The following is a 20212-nucleotide window of genomic DNA, read 5'->3' as shown; positions in this document are numbered from 1 at the left end:
AATGTATGTGTTCGACCATACTTTCAATAGCATATACCATGACATAAACCCAACTATACAGACCCATAAATACTTTCGCATACAATACTCTTTTTACTTACAACCATAGTTTTAAAAACCAGAACTGCTGACCGGACCAATCCACCTAATAAATCGGGTTTCAAACCGGGATAGGTTAGATCTCAATGAACCAGTTTTAAAAGAACACATGAAATAATTATTTTTTAATGAAAAAACTATTTTTAAGATTTAAAACCATGATTCCAAACCAATAGACACAAAATATGCAAAGTTTGCTCATATATATACCATGTAAAGGTGAATATATCAAAATAGCACCAACTGCAATACATATCAGTAACAAAATATATAATCAATGAGGCTCTAAATGGCCTCTAGAGTTCAAAAACAAAGCCTACAAACTATGCGGCCACTGGCCTACTACAAATCTACATATATGATATTAGTGATAAACATTATCACTAGATAGTAGAAACTTCTCATCATGATCAAACTCAGTTGGTTGCGTCTCGACTCCCAAACTTTGCAACTACTTGAATCACAAACTTCTCTATTAGTTTAGTGACTTGAGTCTCAAACTTCCGAAGGTATTCTACCCTAATATGCCCTATTACTTCATTTGGTTCTCCACATGGCTTTACATGGCCTCCTATCCTAGCCAAGTGTTGCTTGAACGTGTTAATACCCCCTTCCGCAATAGATTTTTGGAAATATTTGCAAATCATTTTGCCATCAATCTTATTACAATGAACCCATGCAATATCCTTGGCTTTTGGAGGCATAATGACTACTACTTAGCACAAACTCTCTATTGTTCCACTACTCCAACAAAATCTCAACACTATCCAAGCTCCCAATCAAACTCACAAAAACTCCAAATGAGATGTGTGAGGCAAATGAGGGGGGTGAGTTCCTTTTAAAGGTTCGGAGAGGGTGTTTTTGGAGGGAAACAACACTTACTTTCCCTCCAAAACACACGGGAAGCTTCCTAAATGATGCCATGTGGGTCTGTTGCGGCCTTGGCAATGAACGACCAGTTTAGGATGAAACTGGTCAGTTTGACCATAAACCGTCTATTTCTGTCCTAAATCGGTCGGTTTAGGCCGGTTTTTGTGGATTTTTGGTGAAATAGGCCCATGAACCAGGTTTTTTTCCCGGTTTGACCCGGTCGCCCAATGAACTGGCCAGTTTGACCGATTTTCGATTCAAACTGGTCAGTTTTTAAAACTATGCATACAAGAACAACCATACAATGACAATAACGGCAATTAATAAGCAATACTCTGCTACAGATGTTGGCAGAGGTATATATGTTTATGTTCAACTTTTAATAGCGTATTGTTACTAGTCTAGGGTCAGTACATCGATGTGTGTTTGATTTCTACTATGGCTTTGGCATTAATACATGTACATGGCACCAATAAATATACAAGACTAACAATACTCTAGAAATTATATGACCAGTAAAGTGTAGCACACAAAGGTCATCACAATGTATATAAAGCTACAACAACATAACCCCTGCAATGCAGCTAAACATATCCTGCTTGCTCACACGCTGGTGGATTTTGGTAGTGGTTTTATCTCCAGCTTACAGGTAAGCAACAAATCTCGATCTCCAATAAAATTTAGACACAACACTAATTTCCTCTATTTTCAATGGAAAAACACATATACACGCCTGGTATGAACGACAAGGTGATCAACTGTCAGTCTGACGCTGCCACAATGGTCTGATGTTTTTTATGATTTCTCAGGTGTTGAATAATCTAATTGGGGTACAATCAATCACAGGAAGGTACAAGAAATTGCCACGTGTCTAGATATCCTCGCAAGTCTGCCTAGCTTGCAGTGTTGTTCCAACGCATGGATATCTCACACACACCGACACACTTTATGTTTACTCTTGCTCTAATCGTACTCTGTCCCTACCTGAAATCGCAAACATACAATCAGCGATCGAGCTAATCGCACTATGTATTCATCACACCTTTGACCATACTTTTGCACATACTCTGACCATATTCTTGACCATGCTAAACCATACTTTGCGCATTGCCATATCGACTACTCCATACATGAGATAGCAAATATGATCTTGATCTCCAAGAATAGTTTTGATGGCTTCTACAACGGTCCCACATCCTCAGCAAACTCAGCTGCTGGACTATTTAATGGCAATGCAGCCTTTTGAGATAGAAAAAATTCTCCATGAGTCATCTGTGGTAGCAAGGCCCTAGAATCAATGAGTTCGATCTTGAGTTGTAATGCGGCCCTTGGGGACTGGGATCTAGCTCCTCACAGTTTGAACTTAGTTGGACCCTTGATTAAACACAACAACTTTTCCAAGTGACAAATTGGTGTTGGCTTGTTCACCCTACAGAGACAACATCGATTTCCAATGATTCGATCTGTGGCTATACTCCCATAGTCAACGCGACAACTCTTAACCCCGACATCTCGACCCATGATCTGGCCCCCACCAAAGGTTGGTTGTTGCAGATGTATATAACTATTAATTTTAGTTATCAATGGTATGTCTTATGCTTGCAACAATTACTTCAATGTCCCTTCATGAATGCAATGACAATTTCCAATTTAGTTTCCAATAACAATCATAAACCATTAAATCACATTGACAGTAATTGTAGATAAAACATAAACAATAAATGCAAAAGACAAGCCAAGACAAGAGAACACCACTATTTGGCAAATGCTAGGGAAAAACCCCAAGATGGGGAAAACCCTTTGATCAATTCTTGTCAATATTATATCGAATGTTTAGCACACACACACACACAGAGTACAATAATATGAAGTCAAAGTCAAAATTGACTTACCAAATCACTATCCAAAACAACCCTATTAAATCTGCAATTATGCTCTCAGTCAACAGCGATCAAATCAGCCCTAACCAAAAAGTCAACAATAGTCAAAGTCTGGTCAAATCCTTCCACAACAACTCGGTCAAAGGAGAGAGAAACTCAACCCCTTTTGCTGGTCAAATTCAGCCCAAAACAATCAGCAAAACAGTGGTCAAACAAGCCTACAACCAATGCAGGTAAAACAACCCAAAAAATCTCGGTATTTGTGCCAATGAATGCAGCCTTCCCAAACAGAAAACTTCCCACAAAAATCACAGTCAAACTCAGTCAAACAACCCTTGGTCAATGTTGGTCAAACCCTACATCAATTCTTAAATTCGTCTTCTTTCAGCCACACGTGTGAGAGAAGAAGAGTTGCTCCTGCAATTTGTATGACCCAATCAGATGAGGAGAGAGAAATGATGAGTTGTGATGATGCCAAATGAGGTTGGAGGTCTCTCTTATTTATACAAGTCGTTGAGGGTCAAGAGACATGTCCATTGGGCTTCATGAGCCTACATGATGATGTGGCCAACCTTGACAATTTGCACATGTGTGGGCTTGACCTCAAAAACATATTTCTCCTTGTCCAAATTTGATGATCTTTAGGTCGATTTTGGTCCTCTCGAAAAGAGGAATTCAATGCAATAATCATCTCCATCAAATGAGTTGTCCAAAGTGGAATTTGGCCCTAGTTGCCAATTTTAACACTCCCTCTCAACCAGGGAGAATTCCACATGCCAATCCATCAAGCCAACTAGTCATAATATTCCATCTCATCTCAACTCTGTTGAACACTGATATAAATAATCAAGAAGAATCGAATGAGAGTGAGTCACAAGAGCTTACCACTCTCCACTGAAAAAAGTCAGTTCACATAACCAAGGGTACAACCCCAATCAAACTTGATCCCAAGTGATCAAGTTGTTGAACACCATGCATCCTAAACATAGGAAATACAGCAGTACATGATGCTGACATACTTCTTGATGTCTCTGAATATGGTCAATGAATAACACCCTGCAGGGCTCGTCATGATCCTTAAGAATATCATAGATCTCATCCTCCCTCACATAGCGTCGAATAACAAGATTTGGTCTGGTGTAGAAAAGGTAACCTGGAACCCAAGAATACATAGTGTTGCTGTAAAATTGAGCAGGTCTTGGAGAGGGGCGCCCTACAAGGCTACTACTAGACCAAGAAACAACAATGGGGTAGTGGCCCATTGTCACCACAGCCAAAACCCCTTGCTCTTTACAGATTTTCACCGATGGGAGGAGTCTCGATGTGTGAGAAGGTCACCTAATAGGTATTCTAAGGCTAAGGTATAAGGTGACCAATAGGCTTCCAAAGGAAAGGATCAGCTTAGGTACACGGTTCTACGCAAGGATAAAGTAATTCGCTTTTCTTGTAGAGCACGAGAATAAAGTAATTCGCTTTTCTTGTAGAGCCCTAAAAGAGGCAATATTTGACCTAGGGTTTGATTGGTTAGTTAAGAGTTGGAAAGGCCCAAGGTCAAGATCCCAAAATTGATTTTCAACAAGACAAAGGTGCATGGAACCCTCAAACAAGCCCCTAAGTTGAAGCAACACCAAGCTAGGGTTTACCCTAGGGCAAACAACTAGGGCAAGAAAACTTATGGATGAAATTGAAGTGAATGCCTACCAAGAGAGTTGATTTTGAGGCAACCAATTATGCCCTTGGCATTTAGACTCTCCAATTCCACAAATCTTCCTTGCCTAGAAATTCACACTAAGCCCTAGTTTGAGAGCTTGGCCTTAAAGGGGTCGAATTAGGTTTAGAGAAAGAGAGATAAATTTTGTGGATAAGAAATGAATTTGATCACCAACAAGGATGGCCAATGCCTTGTTCCTTGGGAGAATGGAGTCTATGATTTGATTGGATAACCAAAAGGTTGATAAGGAGGAAGAATTCTTGATGCCCTAGCACCAAAAACCCTAGCAATTACCTATGCAATGGATCAAGAAGTTTTATGAGAGAGTTTATTAAAGTTCACCAGTAAGATAATCATTCACATGTTACTCATGACTAATGCATGTAATAATGACATCTAGTTACCATTCAATAGATTTTGAACAAATCATGGCACAATAGTAAACCCTAGATTCAAAATATTCCATGCATTGGGCGTAATGAAAATAATTATTCAACAATAAGCTCACTTACAAGATAACATGCATGAAATTCCATCCATTGATCCAAGACAATAGCTCCAAAGACAAACGATTTGCTCCAAATGTCAAAATGCATTCATAGATCCGATTTACTCCACAAGACAAGAAGGTTGAATTACACAAGAGGCTGAATTCCAAGTGTGTGTGATGATGAGATACAAATGAATCCTCTCCTCTATTTATATGAGGATTAATGTCAATTTTAGCCTATAGGCCCTAAAACAATAAAATTATGCCACAATGACAAGTTAGGTCACAAATCGACCTACTAGCTTATAGACAAAAATAAAAACAAAAAACTCACATGCATGTCGTAGGGCATTTATTGCTAATGTCATCCATGTGTAGGCCCTTCTAGGGCATGCGTTGAGGCTTCCTGGTGCCAAGTAGAATGTAGAAGCCTTCTAAAATCACCTCCTAGCGGTTGGTCCTTAGGTCTTGTCAATACTCCTATATGGACCCCAATTTTCATCTTGGGGCACCAAAGGTGGTCTCATGGGTCTCCAAATAGCAAAGTGTCTATCTTTGCTCCAATGTTGAGGGCTTCCAAGGTGGTGTTAGCCCTCCCATGTCTTAAGGGGTAAGACCATCCTCATTTAGGCCTTGGATCAACTGACATCCATTACAAAGTGCTAAGGTTGATTGGGGGCATGCCAGGTCCAGGTGCATCATCCTAAAATTCACCAAATGTAACAAAGTGTCAAAATGTTGCGGGTGCTAGAAGCGCCCAAGGATGTCTATGATGCACTATTGTTTCTTGAAGTCCCATGGCTCTCAACACCTCACCTGTGGGTGTCAATATGCTTCTCTGGAATCCTGTTACTAGTTAAGGTGGCTAGGTCTCGATTGTGGAACCATCAAACAATCACATCACAAAGTCTAGTGAAAGCAACAAATCATTAGGTACAATAATCAATTTTGTATCTAAGTGAACCAAGCTTGAATGTAATGGGTTGTTTGATACTTCAGACAAGGCTTCCCTTCCAAATTTGGGGCTTTGAACTGGCAATGGTGTTACCTCCCTAGGTAGGAGTGGCTAAAGCACAACTCTGTTAGGTGTTTCTAGCCCCCTCGGAGAAGTGACATTTTCTTAATCCACCCTTCAATCAATAGGTCTCATGTGAACAATGATGGTAACGGAGGGGAGAAGGCATCATGGCTAAGTGCCATGGTCAAAGGGACCAGCATGATAGGGATCCACATCCTGAGTGTATAGATGCAAGGAGGGAGCAATTGTGGATGCATGAGTTAACAACTCGTCCTTTGCTCTTCCACCCTATTGACCACCACTGGTCAACTTCCCATGCGGTACACCCTCTTTTCTTGGCAGAAAGAGGTAGCACCTGAACGACATGTCCGTGCCAGCCTACAGTCATCAGCAGCTTGATCATTTCCATTGTAAACCCAGTCTGCATGTATGAATTGTAAATAATCTAAGCAGATCAGAGTCATGTATGTAAAATTGCCTAGGTGGACCTAACTTTCTATGATAATCTATGTCCCGGAAGGTTTTTTGTCTCACCGATCCATGGATCGGCAGAGTTTTCCTTCAAACCTGACCCCAAAGCCGGGATGGATTTTGTCATTAGAACTTTAGGAGAATCCTAGTGTGTTAGTCTGCTAGATTATAGTTGTGTCGTAGAACTGGGTGATTTATGAGGGTCTGTATTAAGTGGGTTTGTCCCCTTGAGATGTAAATTGTAAAAAAAATCATCATGAAATGTGTCTTGAGGGTTGAAAATGTTTTAAATCCCCTGATTGAGTCCTAAGTCCTAGGTCCTAGGTGATGTTTCCAATGGCTTAGTTCGATGATCCATTTAAAAAATAATAATAAAAATTTAAAAAATTTAATAAAAAATAATAATAATAAATTAATTGAATAAATCGACGGATGAGATCAAGAGATGTCTTGATCCTCATCAACGGTCGAGATCATTTCTACATGGATCAATCGAACTAGCCGTTGGAGCATTTCCTTTAAATAGGGTGCTAGGAGTCATTTTCAGATTCATTCGATCTGTGAGTCAAGACTGAAAAAGCTCTCTTGTAATCTGATTTCTGGTTAATAAAAGAAGACTTTGGGGTCCAAAATTTTGCTGGTGTTACTCTCTGGAATTGCTGTGAGATTGTTTCATTTTCTGCATATGTTATTTTCAGCCATTAATAATAGCTTTTTGTAGAGCATTGTGAGCACAGGTATCTTGTTCACTTGCTGGGGTTTGGGTGCTGTTAGGGTTTCTGAAGTAATGGCAGGTATCTCCATTACTCCCTGAGATCTAGCAGCATTTTGCCCTCTTTATTGACAGTTGTTTCGAGCTGTGCAGAAAACATCATTGAAAGAATATTGGTGGGCGTTTGGGGAAGTTCTAGGCTGAACCAGCCGACTCCCACAGGCTTTTCTTTGCAGAGCCTAGCTGATTTTGGCCCTGGGTTAATCATTAAGAGTTTTCTTTTCGGGTTTACATGAGAGATTTTCTGAAACATTACATGATATTCTAAGTATTCCTGTTATTATTTGCTGAATCAGGCTGTCAAGGGGCCATATCTGTAATTTTTTTGGCTGGATCTAGGGTTTTGATTTCGTTTACTGCAAAAAAAAAAAAAAAAAATTGTGATTTTAGTTTAATTTTGAAGGTTTTTTGCATATATCTGTGGGCTTTGTTGTGTATCTTGCAGAGAATCCTGACGTCTTGAGGTGATTATATAGGCGAGACAGCGTTTTAAGGATTCACATAATAGGCATAGCACACATTTTAAATGCCACTGGAGAGAAAGTGACTGCAAAGGCGTCTGTTTTGTTGCTGTCTGGTGTTGGAAACCCTCATCAAACTTCTCCAAGTCACCGTGTCAGTCTTCCAAAAGTGTTTTGCAGCGGCAGGAACAAATACAGTCTATCAGTGGTTTGAAAATTTAAGAAACCTTCAGCACAGTCACAAATCCAGCGTTGCCATCGCCAGCTTATAAATGCGCCACCGTTGAGAATCCTCAGATAAAATTGCAATTCTCAATTCGATCATTCAACTTACAAGCAAAAGGCATTGTCTCAAAATCGATTTCAAGCTTGTCCTGTCCGCCCGTAGCAAAACGCTTTCCTTTCATTTACGCAGACAGTCCAAATTGACGCACGTTTGGGCAATCGTTTTACAACACGTTCACTCCATCGAAACCCTGTGGATCTGCGCACTTCCTGAGTCGAATTCATCACGCAGGCAAATTTCATTGAGATACTCATCGAATCAAATCAGCAAACGCTCTAAAACGATCTCAGTCCCTTGTGCCGTCGACCTGTGCAGCAATAAAAAGGTGTTACGGTTGGTATAAATTCGTATTTGGTCAGCAACCTCAGGCTATCCACTCGTTCTTCTCCAGATTGCTGCCGTCACTTGATGCGTAAGTGATTTCTGAACCATCCGCTCCAAATCTTCATCGTGAATCCGTTTTTGGGCATCGTATACAGGTAAATTACTTTGCCGCAGGGAATCGCAGTTATATTCAGGAGTTTAAGGCGTATTTTTGACAGGTCACGGGTATCGTTTTTTTCATTTTTTGATTTGCCTTTTATGACCATAAGCTTGTCTATAGTTTAGATGCGTAGGTTTAGTTAGGGTATAGTTTTTTTTTTTATTTCTTTGTTAAATTTTAAAAGGAAGAGGGTTAGCGTAGGTCCAAGTTTGGGTTAGAATTCAATTTTAGATTAAAAATTTTAGATTTTAAATTTTAGATTAAGGTAGATTTTAATTCATTTAGTTTAGTTTAGATTTATTTTGTTAGTTTTAATATTTTAGCTTTAGTTTTATTTTTTTTATCTTAAAGAGTTTAGATTCAAGTTTTTTTTTTTTTAGATTTAAATAAAAAAAATAAAAAATAAAAAAAAATATATATATATATATAAAGTAAAAAATATAAATAAAAAGATTTATTTAGATTTAGTTTTATTTTAGTTCTAGATTAATTTTTTTTAGTTTTCATTTTTTTTTTTTTTTTTAATTTTGCTTTAAAAAAAAAAAAAAAAAAAAAAAAATTGGGATTTTTTTTTCTTTGTCAGATCCAGTTATTTTTCGGGAATTATTTTTTTTCACGCTGAGATCTGGATTTTCAAGTCGAGATGCGAAGTTGACATATGATTGCTGTTCATGATTCATGTTTCTATATCATTTAACAAGTAATCGTTTTTATAATCATCTCTTAAGGCACTGGTCTGCTTCATTAATTAAATCCATCAAGTGCTTTTATATCGTATCTCGTGTCTCCCAACCAACTGGTCGACGGTTGGTCTTCATCATCCCACTGGGACTACCCCCCTTAGCCGCGGGAGACAGGCTTAAACGGAGGGATCGGGGATCAGAGTGACAGCCCCCGGTCTGAGCGTTGTCGTGTTAATCTGCGCGACAACACACCCCTCTTGTGCGCCTTTTACATTATCTTGAATTTTTTTTGTAGTATTGCTCGTAGCTCAAATGGTTAGAGCTTGCTATGTATGAAGTATATCAGTTGCATTACCCCTTAATGATGAGGTTTTCATTGCCCATCAAGGTTGTGACATGCAAGGGTTCCTTTCATGATGTATAGGAGCAATGAGGTGCTCAAGAACCAGGTAATAGCCATAAGGGGTGAGGTAGAGCTTATGCTAGCCTTTTTTCCATGTGCTTATGTGTATGTCTCAACCATCTTTTCATCTTAATATTTTTTCTTTTATTTTACTTGTCGCCAATATATGCTTTTTCCTTTTCTTTTAATTGCATCAACCTCCAAGGGATAGGTTCTGAGCCCTACCCAGGTATGAGGATGTATGGATGCCAAATCCCAGAGAACCAATGGTCAGTTGAACCCAAAGAGTAAAGGTGGAACATGGGGCTTGTAATATAAGATGGAAAATGGTAAGTATGGAATAGGGATAGATGGAACGCATTATGTCAATCAGGGCTTACCAAGTAGTGCCCCTCCTATACCCATTGGGCCATTGGGAGAGGTCCCATTAGACAAGGATCGAAGATTAACCCCCCATTTAAGGTGATGAAACAAGATCACTGTCAAAACATGTCCTCCTTCCAAGTCTCCAATAAACAAGCATAGGCACCTGATTGCAAAAATGAATAGAGTACCTTTTGATCGAAAGCACACATATGACTGATGCAGGTGGCAGAGATATGAATGGCACATCGTCTTTGGTTAGTGGTGGTTGCAAGGGTTGTTATCTGGCTGGCTGGAAGAGATGATGGGAGAAAAAATTTCTCCTATGGGGTCACCCACTTTTGGTGGGAAACACATAGCACTATGTTTGATGACTTTCTGGTGTTCTCTTGGCGATATATGTTGGGGAAGCATCCTTGTAGCCAAATAGTTATCGATGTTTGCAAACCATGGTTTGTTAGTGGATAAAGAAAACAAATGTTCATTTGGAAAATATCTTCTATAGAGTGGCTTCTCCGTCGTTGTGGTGTCTAGAGAGAAAGTTGTAAACTACATTTTTCTTTCTAGGTTTTTCGAGGATGGTGATGTCAAATTCCTATAATAAGATCAGCCACTTAGTCACCTTGCCATTAGGAATAGGTTTATTCATAAGATAGTGGATGGAAAAGTTGTTATTGAGTATAGCACGAGGTATCTAGTAATATAAAGTTGAAACTTATTAATAGCATGTACTACAACAAGAAATTCTTTTTTTGTTACTGCATAGTTGTATTCAATGGGAATAAGGTCCTTGTTGATAAAATACTTAACATAGGGTCGTTGTTCCTCCTTTTGCCCAAGTTAGCCCCAATAGTTGTATTTGAAGCGTTTGTAGAAATGTGGAAAGGTAGAGACCGATTTGGAGATCACAAGATAGGTGTTATTGAAAAGATTTCGTTTGAGGTTTCAAGTGCTAGTTGGCACTGAGCAGTCCAATAGAATTATGTAACTTTTGTTAATAGTTGGTAAAATAGGTGAAATAAGGGTGAGGCATATCCTAGAAAGCTACAAACATCCTTTTGAGTAGTTGGAATTGGGAGCTTAAGAATGACTTCTATCCTAAGTTGCATGAAACGTCGAAACATCTGGAAGTTTTCGAAACGGGTCCAGCTGGAAATGTGACCCCCAAAAATGGAAACATCAGGTGAAACCTCATATATGTGTGTGTGTGTGTGTATGTATGTATGCACAATAAAATAAATTTGCAAAAACTACTACATGATCTAATGTATCTTTCACACAATATAAACGAAAAGCAATTTCAAATCTGAGTCCAAATTAAATAATTAACCTATGATAATAAAAAAAATCAACAATATTCTCAATCACAACCTTGTTGGCAGCACTTCACATGTTAGATTCATCGGGAATTGCACGTATAACTTAACATCCAACTCTATATGCTAAGCATGGGCTTAGAACAAGGTAATTTTGCAACACACCAATTCTATAACACACATACAACCTATAAGAAACTAAATAAACCACACAAGTGACAAGAAACTAGAAATCCTCAATCTTAGCTAGGTTGATGGCATCCCTTATGTTAAAATTACTGGAGATCATGCCCATAACTTAACATCCATCTCTGTATACCAACCTTTGGTTGGGAATATAGTAATTTTGTAGCATTTTGATTCCATAGCAATTTTTATCAACATGAAAGATAAATAGCATAGGAAAATAGAAATAAACAACAACAAACTACAACTTAAATCATCAAGGAAAGAAACAAAGCATTATATAGATGAAGAAATTAGCACTACACGCTACCTCGAGAGTATAGTTTTAAACATAACATAAATAAAAACAACATGACTTTTAAATGGATGATGCCAACAAATCGTTTTAACCACGAGGGCTTCACTCAATGAACCTATGACATATCACATGTGTTCATGGCATACTAAACAATACCCTTAATTTGACTACATATTGGAAAATACCTCTAAAAATCACATTATTTAACCCCCTACCAATCAGTGTTTTACAACCAGGCCGAGTTGACTCGGAAACGGCCTGGTCATACCGAGTCGGAAAAAAAAAATGCGACCAGGCCAAGTAACCGGCCAGTTTGGCCGAGTCAGCTATGACTCGGCCTGGTCATCTAATGACCAGGCCGAGTCATAGCTGACTCGGTCAACCAGGCCGAGTCCGCATTGACCAGGCCGGGTCAATAAAAAGCGGCTGGGCAGCGTTAAACATGTGAATTTAATTCAACACTTTATAATTGGAGGCATGTGAATTTAATTCAATGACATGTATTTGATTGTGAATACAAAATCTCAACTGTAATTTACAGAGAGGACACAGTGGGTTGATCTGATTGTTTGTTGTTTCTTGTACAGGTATTAATCATTGTATTTGAAGTCAGTAAAAATAAACTGCAGAAATTCTACCTTATGTATGCTGATCTCACTTCTGATGCTTCAGTGCAATCGATGAATTTTGATTTTCAGCTGTAGCTAGTACAAAAATTTAGGACCTTGTGAAAGAGATGAATGCTGATATTGGATTGTCTTGTTCTTGATGATGTCAATGTCAAAAAATTGGCATAATGCTGAAAATGGCTCACCATCCAGTGATGATAGAACTCTGATGTAGTTACTGTGCAAGTTGTCCTGGCTAGCAGTGATTTTTTGGCTGTGTGCATGTCTGGAAGGGCAGATAAGTGTTACTACTAAATTTATGGTATCCGTGCTGGGCTGGATAATTTTGCGCACAGAACATGAGGTTTAGTTTATCCAATTTGTCCTTTGCCATTTTTGACATTCTTGGTTTCTCATTTAACGATTAGAAATTAAAGAGAATTTATTGCATTTGCTATGTAATAGAGTAGGGAAGAAGGTATCTGAGGATAATATGGAGTAGAGTAAGGGGAATATTGCCTAATTCTGGTAAATTTCTTTAATGTTCAACACAGAATTGAAAACTTGACCTTTGGAAAGATCCAGAGGTTGAGCATCGTAAAAGCAGAGTCTTTTTCCCACATTTTCTTATGTGAAGCATCATAACCATAATCAATTATTGAATCTCGAGAGTTAAGCACATAAGTATACAGACATACATAATTGTATGGCAGTTTGTTCTTGTGGGAACTTTGTGGGTTAAGATTATGCTAATTGATGTTATGGATAACTCTGATAGATTAAACATAGTTATAACTTATAAGTTGTCTAATGGGGTTCAACTAATTTACGCTAGAAATGCATAGAGAAAGAGAGAAGGAAAACACAGATTTAACTAATCAGATAGTGTTGATCTAATTGACAGCCCTTGGGGTAACTGCCAATCCTCCTCTTAGTTGTTTGACTTATTAGTATTGTCCCTGTTATCACCCAAACTTGCAGCCCTTAGTGCAAAGCCTTCACATGGTACCACGTTCAAGTTTAACTCACAGGAGTTGTCATTGTCACCTCAACAACTACCTACCCTTACTTTAGGTTGGGTAATCCAACACAAGGGGTTACTAATCTCAAGTGTAACTCATAGGAGTTGTCATTGTCACCTCAACAGCTACTTCCCCTCACTTTAGGTTGGGTAATCCAACACAAGGGGGTACTAAGCTCAAGTGTAACTCACAGGAGTTGTCATTGTCACCTCGATAACTATTGCCCCTCACTTTAGGTTGGGGAATCCAACACAAAGGGACCTTCTCTAACAGCAACCAGGTTCCCTAAGTCTAGAATACAAGGTTTCATAAGTTACTACCCACTTGCATCGACTTCATATATTAGTGATTAGCACTTGAGTTGATTCTTTAAGTATAAGCTCAGATCATGAGCCTACTTTGATCATATGTTGTCTTCCATCTATATTATAATGCTATGTGTTTGGAAACATGAATGAAAATCTTTAAAATTATGTTTAAAATATTTAAAATTATGTTTTTTTATAAAAAAAAATAAATATTTAATGTATTTTTTACAACGACCGAGTCATTGAAATCGACTAGGCCGAGTCATTACCGAATCCTGGTCGGAGTCGGAGTCGATCCTCGGCCTGGTCGGAGTCCTGGTCCTGGTTGTAAAACACTGCTACCAATACAAACCCAATACACCTTCCCAATTTAAAAAAAACCCTACTTTCATTAGTTATTGTAGGTATCCATTTTTTCATTAACATTTTTTATACCCCTTTATATTTTTCATTAATTTTGAGCTCCATTTTTCATACATGTCCATATAAAAACCCTTTACCCCCTATTATAAGTTCAATATATTATGTGATTTTTTCCTCAATATATATCCCCCAATATGAACGCACGTGGTATGGTATTTATCCCCTAGTGAATTCCTCGTGGTTTTAACAACCAAACACTTTGGCTCCACCCATAGCATCAATTCCCTTTGTCTGTTAATGTGTAGGTCAATGAATTTGAGTTGTAGTTCACTAAGCACGGAGTTCTTCATTCTCAAGTTGTTTAAGGTATCAACACATATACGCAATTTGACAAGTGGTTTGGAATGATGTTCTATTCGTCACCTATAATGATCACATGGAACCAGATATAGAGGCACATGGAGGAAAAACCCTCGAGATCCCTGTTAAAATCCTTGTGACCTTGTATGTGAATATCCCCAATGGTTAAACCCTCATGAACATGCCTGGAAGTACACTTGTTGGTTGAACCCCTATGATGTCTCAAAAATATGGTTGAGGGTTAACCCCTTGTGATGGCCCAAAGGATTTGCTCAATAATTAAACCCTCATGGTGATTTGAAGATATGCTTGATGACCTAGAAAATGTACCTAAAAACCTATAGACTGGTCATGCCTTAATAATCCAGTTAGCAAGATCATCTTGCACCATAATCTTATAATCACTACAAGTAATCTCCATACACATTCTAATTCTAGCCAGAAAGAAATAAAAGAGAAAAATGGCAACTATGTTTACCTTGAGCAAAATTGTCATAAGGATAAGGGAATGATTATTATTTATAACATAAGGAGGCAAAATGGATGTTTGTTGGTGATACAAAGGGAGTGTTTCTATAGAAAAAGGTGTCAAAATAGAGGTCTATCAATTATTCTATCTCTCATATTTTTATTCAATATAATATTTTAATCCAGAAGGATTTCTTCATGTTATTCCAAATAATTTGGATTAATGATATGAACCAGACTAGTTCATCACAGTTTGATGGTGAGGGATTATGTTTTTATATGGGTTGATGACTAGAGTATTTGATTTCCGACATTTTATATTTTACGCCTTCCTTGGCCTTCTTATCATATGTATAAATTTATTTATTACAATCAAGTATTTTCCTCTTAAAAGCGTCAACATTACTCTCTATTTTTGTAGTTGTATTAATGTCTTTCTTAAAACAATTAAGTTCAAATATGTGTACCTTTGTCCAAATTTTTGTTCACAAATTTTAAACATAGATGTCCTACACCAAATAGACAAAGAGTTTGACCTTGGTCTCAAGGACTTGGAGCTTCTCATTGGACTCTTCAACAATCAAGTCCTTTTTGAAAAGGTGCATGACCTCATCATAAGGCTCATCCCAGTTATTATCTACTCTTTGAGTTAATACATATCTAAACTTGTTAAAGTCCACTTTAAGGCTTTTAGCAATGCATCTCTTGCCTAATGTATGGGCTGCCCCATCCAAACGGTGTAGGGCCACATTTAACTTATCATATTCACCATGCATGTGTTGCACCTTGAACGCTAAGTTGATCCAACTTATCCAAGTATGCACTTTCATTTTTCATCAAAGTTATATTGGGGATCTTCATATGAAGGTTAAAAGTGGCTATATAATAGTTCCATTGTGGTAAGGAACTCGAAAGTGTGTTACTAATCATTCCCCAAGGTTTTAAACCCTCTCCTTCCTCTTGAGAATTAAGGTTGTGGAATGATAAATATAGTTGTCACTCCTTTGCTTTGCACTCGCTGCATCTTTTCTTCTGCAACTTTCATGAAATCTTTCTTCAATGCTTCCTTAGTCACATATGATTGGCATGCAATCTTTGACATTGTTTTTGGAGTTTTTTCCTTGTTTTCTTTGAAAGCGCATAATAAGAGCAAAAATGACAAAAGCTCTAATACCAACTATAGTGATCCAGTACCTGAAAAGGGACTACTACTACAACTATGGAGATATGCAAAACATAAAACAAAATATAAAAGCCGAAAGCAAGAAAAAGTGGGGACACATGCACACCCAAAGGTGGATTGCACCTACAAATCCTACTAATAGAGGAAACTCTCTCTAATAAAAATAAAAATAAAAAAATGGTTGATTGATTATATTCATAAAACGATGAGCTACATATGAGAGAGAGGAAACCATTGTTATAACAATAACGATATAAAAAACCCTAACATAAACCTGAAGATGCTAATAAAAGTCATTAGGCCCTTATAATATAAAAGTGCTTTTTTAACAAATATAACATTAATACAAAACCATGAGCATATACACAAGGTAGCTCATGTACAGAGCCTAATACCTTCTAAAGGTGTCGTGGTTAGTACACAACTCACTCTCTTTTAGTTTATATAGAAGATATTCTACTACCATTTTTAAAACAAAAAAGTTATAACAACTTATTTTAGATATAATATGAGGCATACCTTGAATTGGGATGAACAAGAGAAGCACAAAACCATCCTTGTGAACATCCAATCTTAGCATAAGTGCTCTATATAAGAAAATTTAATGAGAAACAAGTTATCTATTATTTCAACACAATAATTTGAGCACTAACATAATATAAATCATTCCACAACAAGTCAATTTTGAATTGATTTTACTTGAAAAAGGACATACCTCATAACATACTAAGTACAAAAATAGTTTAACATATAGGATAGTGGTTATTGTGCCAAAGTATCAAAGGCTTCAAAAATTAAGGCAACTACACTAGATGTCACCAGGACTATTATGCATATAAAACAAAATGACACACACTAGCAATTCCTTCTCCATGCACATATATTACAATAGAACTATGTGAGAAGGGTTCAAATTTTCTAGGCTAAGCTCTTTAGTGCATACACATCAAGTGATGGCCAAGATAAAGAAAACGAACTTACATAACAAGATAGTGATAAAGAGGAAAGAGCACATGACAATAGAGACAAAGGGTGTCATTGTCCCTATTTCCCAACCAAACTCCATCATGATAGCCATAGCGCAACTAAAGAACCCCAAACACCCACATCATCAAAATCACTGTGCAAGTGACAAGTTAACACATTTCAGCTACAAGGGGTGAAAGATTATCCTCCCAAAGAAGCACACACACAAGGGCATGAGCAAAAGAGTCAATTAAAGTAATAAGCTTTATTATGGTGGAAGCATGTCAAAACTAAAATGTCCATGAAAACCAAGTGCACAATAAACCAAACAAAATTGTCTAAAATTGATAAAACAATACCAATAACATGACAACCTAAGCAACTAAATGATAATGGATAAACCCAATGGGTGAAAATTGTGATCACATGCAAGAGAAGATAAGAGAGAAAGTGAACTAGTAATGGTGTGGATTCCACTTCCCATTGAGCTCACATTGCTAAAGTTAACTAGGATAAGTGTCTTACACAGTGGCTTGGGGCTAGCATGTGAGATAATATCATAAAGTGACTTGGGAAATAAATTAACTTTATGAGATATAAAATTACGCGATAAAGTGCACTTTAAGTGAAGTCAATGAAAGATTAAAACACAATGGATTATGATGGGCTAAAATCAAACATCAGCCATTGATCCTGGAGGCTAGTTGGAAGGTCAAGAGACACCCATTTGGTTTCTTAAGTGGCACGAATTCCAAGGAGAGCTCATTCTTCAATTGTGTGAGAGACACAAGAGGCCAAGAGGAGAGGTCGAGCTAAGGAGAAGGTGAGGCCAGCAAGAAGCACACATTCAAAGGCAGTTGAGCACTATTTTCCAAGCAGAAGTATCACGCAATTCAAAGAAGTGGTATCAGCATGAGAGGAATGTACAATCGCATTAAATCAGATCATGCAATGCATTTATTGCAAGTTGTACAATCCATTTTGTTTTTTGTTCATGCACAAAAATCGAGGCATATTTTTTAGTTAGCTTGGCATGCATTTCGAGGCAAATTTGAGCTATTTTTTTCTTGGCACAAAATTCGAGTAGCTGTTGCATTTAAATGACACATGTCCTAAGGGCCAAAAACGTTAGGGCATGTTTTTGCCACATCCAAAACATGTGTCTCAATTAGAGGACACGAAAAAAAAAACGTTTTCGACACATTTTAGGGCATGTTTCATGTCCGACATGTGAAATACGGGACACAAGACCCTGAGGGGCATGTCCTATGACTTAGTTTGACAGCATAGATACACCCCTCATAGCACATCAGCATAACCAAAGAGACTTTATAAGATGAATTTCTCAGAAAAAAATAACGCAAAGGAAAATTTGAGATTCTTTATATACATGTTTCAATTTCAAAAGTGAAGCACTGGACTAGTGAATACTCTTCGAACAAAAAATCTGTTCTACTACAAATGGGAAGAACTTGAAAATGTCTTCTCAGATAAGTGGATAAAGGAAACCCAATCAAGTAAATGTGATATTGACAAAATCAAGGATAGCTTTAAGATAGCAAACTACACACGGGAAGAACTTGAAAATGTCTTCTCAGATAAGTGGATAAAGGAAACACAATCAAGTAAATGTGATATTGACAAAATCAAGGATATCTTTAAGATAGCAAACGAATAATTTTGAAACAAAGATGTTGAAATATCCAAATTGCGGAATGACGAGTATGAACTAAAAGAAGAGCGAAGGAAGAACAAGAACGAGTCAAAGGAAGAATTGACAATGAAAGATGAAGAAATCAAAAAAATTGCATGGTCATAATCAAGAACTTAACAATCCTAAGAATGTAAAAGGCATCTACATGAAGCAGAATCAGAAAGATCATAGAACTCTGTATGAAGGTTGCGGAAGACCTAAATGTCAAAAATGTCAAATCAGAAATGCAAGTGAGAATTGAAAAGGGACAAAAGGAACAAATGGGTGGCATTATCCTTCAGATGTATAAGGAGAATTGAGAAAAGTTACAAGGAGGTCAGCCAAAGATAATTGAGAAGTTGATATCCTACTTGAGGAGGATAATTCAAAAATAGAAGACCAAAAGAAACTGTTCAATAATATTCTCTCCAAATTGAATGTCAATGAAGAACCCACACAAAAGATATTACAAGCTAATAAGCTAGAAGAAAAGATTCAAAATAAATTAGGAGATAAGATAAGATAATATAATTTTATTAATGTCCAACTAACGACCACAAAACTAAGTCAAGAGGACTGTTGAGTCCAATGATGTCACTACAAAGCAGCAGTACCAAAAGATCTCCTATAGAAGGCATGATGCAGAAAGTAAAATAACGTAAGGTGGAGTAGAGAGTGAGATCCAATCTGAGGCATGAACAAACATTGACGCCAAGCTCAGAAACCTGCTCCAAGGTGGAGATATGTAGGAGGAAAAGATCTAAGAACAAGGAGAACCACAGGTAAGAGGGTAGGCCTGTCATGGAGTAGATTCATCTCTCCTAACATCCAAGGCTGAATAGAGTAAGCTCAGTAGAGTATGATGTCCAGAAGGAGAACTAGTGGAATCCCTGAACCAACCGTTATACTGTTGTCTCGAAGAGGAAGTTCATTCTTGAGGCCTAGGGGATCTCATCCATCTCTTGGGAAGGGATCTAATATGGTCATGTTGCTGAAATATCATGGGGACTGGTAACACTAACATCCCATGGGTCCAGACTCCATACTGATCTAGAGTCCAAAGTTGTGTTGATATTGCTCTATCTCTTAGTGCCCCTATTGAAGGTTAACACCATGAAGAAGGAAGTGATCCATTTTATATAGTCTGGTGAAGTTGGAGGTTGAAGAATATGGTTTTGGAGCCTGAGGGCATCCTGCATGTATAAGGCTAAGCATCGATGGTCAGGAATCTGAAGAAGCCAATGAGGGTCTGAATTCCATTGAATAGGCAACAAAACCTCCCCTAATATCATAATAGATGAGGTAGCGAAAGATGAAGCGCTTCTCAATCTCAACCTCCTGCAGATGGCATACTTAGTTGGAAGATCTTTTTTGATTGATCAGTCTGGTAGTCTGTCTCTACTTGAAGTCTATGATGTCCCACAAAAAGCAAAATTCTACAATACTACAG

General features: G+C 37.7%; 1 protein-coding gene across 3 annotated transcripts in view; it reads right to left on the bottom strand.

Moving 5' to 3' along the window:
• Positions 1-20212, bottom strand: part of LOC149232929 (diacylglycerol kinase 1-like) — a 289276-nt gene that overhangs the window by 73615 nt on the left and 195449 nt on the right. For all 3 annotated transcript variants that reach the window (XM_089379555.1, XM_089379556.1, XM_089379554.1), the window contains exon 9: positions 16623-16690. In XM_089379555.1, the coding sequence (XP_089235681.1) occupies positions 16623-16690 (68 nt within the window). The remainder of the gene's footprint in view (positions 1-16622; positions 16691-20212) is intronic.

The sequence above is a fragment of the Pinus tabuliformis genome, chromosome J, assembly GCF_031772625.1.
Source record: "Pinus tabuliformis cultivar Carrire ecotype Pingquan chromosome J, CPIR1, whole genome shotgun sequence".
In the NCBI taxonomy this organism is placed as follows: domain Eukaryota; kingdom Viridiplantae; phylum Streptophyta; class Pinopsida; order Pinales; family Pinaceae; genus Pinus; species Pinus tabuliformis.
The sequence above is the reverse complement of the archived record's forward strand: the minus strand, read 5'-3'. Positions and strand labels throughout refer to the sequence as shown.